This window comes from Entelurus aequoreus, linkage group LG04 (assembly GCF_033978785.1).
Source record: "Entelurus aequoreus isolate RoL-2023_Sb linkage group LG04, RoL_Eaeq_v1.1, whole genome shotgun sequence".
In the NCBI taxonomy this organism is placed as follows: Eukaryota; Metazoa; Chordata; class Actinopteri; order Syngnathiformes; family Syngnathidae; genus Entelurus; species Entelurus aequoreus.
The window spans coordinates 45,131,683-45,138,306 of NC_084734.1; the positions used below are offsets into that span (position 1 = coordinate 45,131,683).

General features: G+C 39.7%; 2 protein-coding genes across 5 annotated transcripts in view; both read left to right on the forward strand.

Annotated features, from left to right (window-relative positions):
- LOC133648666 (1-phosphatidylinositol 4,5-bisphosphate phosphodiesterase beta-4-like) overlaps positions 1-3,373 on the forward strand; it is a 171,308-nt gene extending 167,935 nt beyond the window's left edge. For 3 of the 4 annotated variants that reach the window (XM_062044961.1, XM_062044960.1, XM_062044962.1), the window contains 2 exons: positions 304-343; positions 1,149-3,373. In XM_062044961.1, the coding sequence (XP_061900945.1) occupies positions 304-343; positions 1,149-1,225 (117 nt within the window). In that variant the 3' untranslated portion in view covers positions 1,226-3,373. The remainder of the gene's footprint in view (positions 1-303; positions 344-1,148) is intronic. The other variant, XM_062044963.1, reaches the window with a different exon arrangement.
- A 132-nt stretch (positions 3,374-3,505) lies between these two features.
- lamp5 (lysosomal associated membrane protein family member 5) overlaps positions 3,506-6,624 on the forward strand; it is a 21,606-nt gene continuing 18,487 nt past the window's right edge. The window contains exons 1-3 of the mRNA XM_062044964.1: positions 3,506-3,799; positions 3,986-4,164; positions 5,459-5,590. Of these exons, the coding sequence (XP_061900948.1) occupies positions 3,598-3,799; positions 3,986-4,164; positions 5,459-5,590 (513 nt within the window). The 5' untranslated portion in view covers positions 3,506-3,597. The remainder of the gene's footprint in view (positions 3,800-3,985; positions 4,165-5,458; positions 5,591-6,624) is intronic.

The window sequence follows — 6,624 nt, forward strand, 5'->3', positions numbered from 1 at the left end:
ACAAGAAATATAGGTCAAAAGGTCAGAAATTCTACGACACATCATATACGTATATACTTTATATGTGCTCTTCATGATGTGTATTTACTTACTGGACTCAACATTTGGTCATTACTTCATATTATAGTGTTGCATTTGGACTTAGAAGTGTTTTCCCTGTACATGGCAGTACATGAATGTACTGTATGTACTATGGCATGCGTATGTACTGTGTGTGTATGTACGGCATTTACAGTATATCTATGTACATGTTCATGCTATGATTTACTTAGTTTTTAATATGATTTGCTTCTCCTGGCACAGCTTTTGACATCACATCGTGCAAACAAACAAAAGCTTGCAGGTAAGAAGACGTTGCATTCATTCTTGTTACACGTCTCCAAATACTTTTGTCCATTCTTTACACTTTTTTTTGCCTTTATGATTTACTTGAGGAATCCGTTGCTGTTTTCACGACTCATCAGTTTGACATCTTGCTTACTGTACACACTGTAATTATGTTTAATTAAAGCGCAAAGAGGACGTGAATTATAGAGAGGCTGTTTTTTCTTCATGTAAAAACTCATTCTATATTCAACTGTAATAATCATTTGGAGTGCATGAGAAAGTGGAAAGGAAAATATTGCTTTCTTTGACCACATGGTCATTTATTAACAAGTATATTCACTACAGACATTTATTGTCATTTGTACACAACAGTATTGTAAGTGTAGAGCCACAGTTGAGTAGCAACATTTTACAGCGCATGCAGAGATAGATGAAGCTGCTGGATACTGATGATACTTTAAATGACGCTACTTCCATCTTGAATGATTAATTAAAAAAACATATCAAGAGGTTGCCTACAGCCAGAGGTATTACTGCCAATATCATGTATGACATTATAAACACTGCATGCTAAACAAAGTGCATATTTTATTTTGAAAGTTAGTGTTTTATTTTGAAAGGTGCTCACCAAAAGCACAAGTGGAGGAAGCCTGGTGAAATACCACTGGTTTAAATGACTGTCAGCGCTAGTGTAAACAAGGCATGCTTTGGGGGGCGTGGCTACATTCATAATGACATGTGACTGCAGCTCCACAAATAGGATGAAAAATATCATATTCGATGTCATGATTCACCCAGGTTGTGTTTTCGTGTGTTTAAAGGTAAAGGACATGCAGCAGATGTCCAAGTTGGAGGAGGAGATGGAGCGCAGACCGACCACAGTGGTCTGAGCACTTGACACCTACTTTGACACGCTGTCGTCACACAAACACACCGTAGCTCCGCCCCCTTGCCATGTCTACTACTTCCTGGTAACTCGGCCCCCCTGCTCATAAACACACACACACTCACACATTTACTGGTTTTGTACCACTGAGCCATCATCACAAACACACACGTTTATAATGAAACAACGCTTTGAACAGGTGTTGGAATGTAGCCGTCTACTTTGTGAAGGGAGCACTCGTCACCATTTCTTTTTTCTGTTCACATGGCTGGAAAGGACATTAGTGGCGCCCCCTGCGGGTTGTGTTTAGAATGCCAGCTTGTCGTCTAACTTTGAAATCAATACACAAACGCTTAATGATAGTTGCTTAGACGTTTGCTTGATTGCGGCCATGTTTGTGACTTTGCTCAAATTTGACAGCATATTCCCTAAAAACCCTTAAGTTACAGTGTCTGAGAAATGTCAAGTCAATCCCACTTCTGGGGTTCAATAACAGCGCCACCATGTGGTGTATTTGTCAGAAAACTAATAGCACAGGAAACACAGGAGCGGTGCACGTTTTGACACATTTTCATCCTTTTGAGGTTACATGGTAGCAATATCCTCATTCTTTCACACACTTGTACGTCTTATTACAATATTTCCACATGATGAAAGATCACGTTGTATTCAATTACTTTATTAAATCATCACCTAACATGCAGTGTGTTTACGAATACAAAATAATGTTAAAGAAATGACAAGCAAGTAATGTTGATGGTAAAAGCTACAAAAATGGCCGCCAATTTGGTTTTCATCACATTTTAACAAAGTGCTCCCTTAATAGCTTAGATGCTTTATCGGACTCTCCCACTGCCACACACACACTGCTGCTTTTTATCCAAACTTAAATGGGTCACCATGGCAACTGACGTCATCAAAACCAAATGAGTTTGTTTGTTTTTTTAATAGAAAAAGTGCATTTACTCCACAGCTTTGCAGCTCTTGTCGTCTGTTGTTAGGATGTTTATTAAATTATTCTTTTTTGTTTTGCCATTAAATGCCAAATTTAAAGGGTTATTTATATGGAGATATACAAATATAAATAAATGAACATATATATTATATATATTAGATATGATGTTGTAGCTTTTAACCATTGTTTGTTGAAGGCTTTTCTTTTTCTTTTTGCACTTGTTGTCCACCGCTTTGTCTTTCTCGTCGCTCCACAAGCAAGCGACTTTTACTCGATTCTCCTAATTTTTGCTTTTTTTCTCCTTTTAACCGTAGCGCTCAAACCAAGCATACTGTGCATGTTTTTTTTTTGTATTTCTATTCTTATTATTGTACTGTTCCTGTAACTTCTAGCAAAGAAGATGCGGTTGTTACCCAGCTCCTTTAATACTGTTTTATAGTATGTATACCAATAAATGAAGGTTGAACATCTCCTGGTCTTACTAACCTTCTGAAAGAAAATTCATCTGTTCCAGGGTCAAACTCTCGCCGTCATGCACCTTTGATTGACGGTACAGTTTAGGTTTAAAATCACAGTCCACACTTTCGTAAGTGTAAAAAAAGGATAAATATGTTACTTTTATGTAACATATTTATTTCACGTAACTTGTTGATGCAAATCCACATTTTGAAGGTAAAAATGCCACATTGTTGTTCAAAAGATGCAGTAGAAGAAAAGAGGAGCAATATATTTAGTCAGAGACATCCAGTGTCCCTGCTTTGGGATCTGCAGCAGCTTGGTCCAAAACAATCTTGGAAAAAAACTTTTTTTTTGCCTTAAAACCTAAAAAATTTTAATATAAAAAATGCCTCCGCCCAAAACGACATTTAAAGTATTGAAAAATAAAATGTATATCTTAAAGATATGAATTTGTCATTAAAAGTTAAAGTTGCAGGTGAACATGCTCAGTGTCTCCCTGCAGACTGAGAAGAAATGAGTTGGTTCTGTCAGGTTCTGCGGTGTTCCTTAAAGGGGGAGGGGTCACGTTCATGCCACGCTGCATTACATCAACTAAAAAAACACTTCTAAATGCTGAAAAGTCGCTTTCCCACTTGTTTTGGATTGTTTCTGCTACAAGATAGACACAATCACTTGGCGGGCATGCATCCTCACTTGCCACAAACTGAGAAATGTGACTTTCTGCTTTGCTCCTGCAATACACCATCAAAGTACAGAATGCAAGACCATGCAGGCTCGCTTTTGTTGCGATGAGGTGGTTCAGGTGGGGGGTGGAGGAGGGGGGGGGGGGGGGTCTCACTTCCTTCCAAGCAGAACCTGCAGCACGAGCTCCACCTTCCTGAGGAGACACTGCGCCGTTTGTTAGTCACGTGCACGCTGGACTCGGAACCACTTTTTCTGGTCCAGTCCAAGTCTTTCTTTTGCCGGATTTATGTGGAGGCATCCGTCCTCCCACTCTCTCTCTCTCTCCTCCTCTTCCTCTCTCTCCCCTCCCGCTCCTCCTCCTCTCTCTCCTGCTGCTCTCAGGTGGATCCACTCGCTCGTGCTCCGCTCGTGCAGCCGCGGGAGAGTGCTGCTGAAGATGCGGCGAGCAGGTTTCAGCACCACGGACAGCTGCCGGCCTCTGCTGCTGGGTAGGTGCGCGTGCGCGTGTGCGTCGTGACTCCACGCTGCAGTGCGTGTGCGCGTCATTCATTTGTGTGGCTTCCACGACAACAAAAAAAAGACACTTTTTTTTTTTTTGAAAGAGTTGTGCTGACTGTGCATCCCCCCCCCCCCCCCCCCACCCCCCACCCCCCCACTCCCTCGTGCACGCGCAGGTGTGCTGGTTCTGGCCTTGGTTCTGGCCGAGCAGGAAGGTGAGAACCTGTCCGGTCTGTCCACCAATCCGGACCGGGGCATCTTCGCCGTCCGGGAGAACGGAACCACGTGTCTGATGGTGGAGTTTGCGGTCAAATTCCTGGTTCCGTACGACGTGCTCGCGCTCAACCGGATCGACGTAAGCATGTTTCATTGTCATCATTGACGTAAAGGCAGGTGCGTAAAGGCAGGCGCAGTCCCCCCAAAAAAAGACTTAATTCAAATATTGTTTCCTGTCGGCGTACAAAGCTGACTGCGCATGCGTGTTGCCATTAAAATCCATGTTTGTGTCTTTCAAATTAAACACTTTGTTCTACTTTTTCAAAGTTAGAATAACGCTATAGGAATCTGGAATGCTTTTGCACCTGTTTCAATTTGCTGCGTGTCATGTAAAAGTGAGATAAATGTGTGAATTTTTAGAATTCTGTTATAATAATGAACGTTGTACGTGCTTTAAATGAAGTTATTGATGTTCGCCGGTGCGCATAAACTGCTGACTATGCATTGCGAAATGTATTTCTTAAAAAGTCCAATTCAATGCGGATTCTACCTTTTCTATTTTGTTATTAAACCAAACATTTTAATAATATTTTTTTACAGTTGCATTATATTTATTTTTACTGTTTGCTGCTTGAAAACATTTTTTTTCCCTTTTAATTTTACCATCTCAAATGTCACTCATTGAACAAAAAATGAACACAAGGAAAATGATATGCGGTTTAAAATGATAAAAGATCATTACAAATGTATTTTTTGGTACGTATAAAGCTGACGTTTGGAGCGTCTCTGCTGACTGCAAATTGCTCCGTTCTCTTTTCTCATACACGTTCAACAATCATGCATGTTTTTTGTCATTTAACTACATTTTTTAGTCTTTAATCTGCTTGCCAATTGTTCTCTTCCCTCAAACTCTCAGATATTTTCAATGTAAAAACTGATTTTCTAGATATTCATCATAACCCTGCTCGTGTGATTAAAAATTACCCCATTTTATCGATTTTTTTAGGAAGATTTGGAGTGTGTGGGTGTCCATGTGTAAAATGCTGACTCGGCATCATACAAATTAAATATCCCTGCAATAATAAAGATAAAACACATTTTCGTTTTTATTCCATATTTCACTGCGAGTTAATGATTTCTGCTGCAATGTCGAAGCTTGTGGGCCAAAATGTTTGGTTTGCCTTATCAATATTAATGTAAGGTCAAAAATACCTCATTAAGATATGTTTTTCTGGAGACATAAAATGCGGACTGCGCATGCGTATTGTCATTAAAACGTGTTTCTGTATTTAAAATAAACAATCATGTAAATGTCATGCATGTCAATGCGCGCGTGTGTGTGTGTGTGTGTGTGTGTGTGTGTGTGTGTGTGTGTGTGTGTGTGTGTGTGTGTGTGTGTGTGTGTGTGTGTGTGTGTGTGTGTGTGTGTGCAGCTGATCACAGAGCAGGCATCCTTCACTTTGCCTGGCGGGGCTCAGATTGATGGCAAGTGTGGCAGCACTGAGTCAGAAATCAACATCAGCTGGAAGAACAACGCTTACACACTACGTATATTTTTCTCGAAGGTACACAGACACTGCACTACATTACACACTACACTATTACACTCTACACTAAGTACACAACACACTCTCCTACACATTATAGATTATTATTATACAATATTATACCCTGCATCACACACTACATTACAAACTACACTACTCTGCGCACTACAAACTACTACACTTAATTATACTATACGGAACAATACATTCCACTTCTCAACTACATGACATTACACACTACATTCTACACTAAACTACAGTAGGCGACAATATGTTACACACTCCACTACACTACATTACACACTACATTCTACATTTGAAGTAGGCAACAATATGTTACACATTCCACTTAACTACATACAACACTCAACTACACTACATTACACACTACATTCTACACTAAACTACAGTACGCGACAATGTTACACACTCGACTACACTACATACTGCACTCAACAACACTATATTACACACTAAATACTGCACTCAACTACACTATATTACACACTACATACTGCACTCAACTACACTATATTGCACACTACATACTGCACTCAACTACACTATATTACACACTACATACTGCACTCAACTACACTATATTACACACTACATACTGCACTCAACAACACTATATTACACACTAAATACTGCACTCAACTACACTATATTACACACTACATACTGCACTCAACTACACTATATTGCACACTACATACTGCACTCAACTACACTATATTACACACTACATACTGCACTCAACTACTCTAGATTACACACGACATTCTACACTAAACTACAGTAGGCGGCATGTTACACACTTCACTACACTACTACATTACACTAACACACTCTCCTGCACTACACTAAATGACACTACATTACAATAAACTGCATTACCCATTGCATTATTCACTACATTCTACCGTACAATAAATTACACACTACACTACTTTATACACTACACTAAATTACACTGTACACTGAAGTACAGACAATACTCTACACACTAAACTCCAGTAAATTACACACTCTATTCCACAACAGACTGT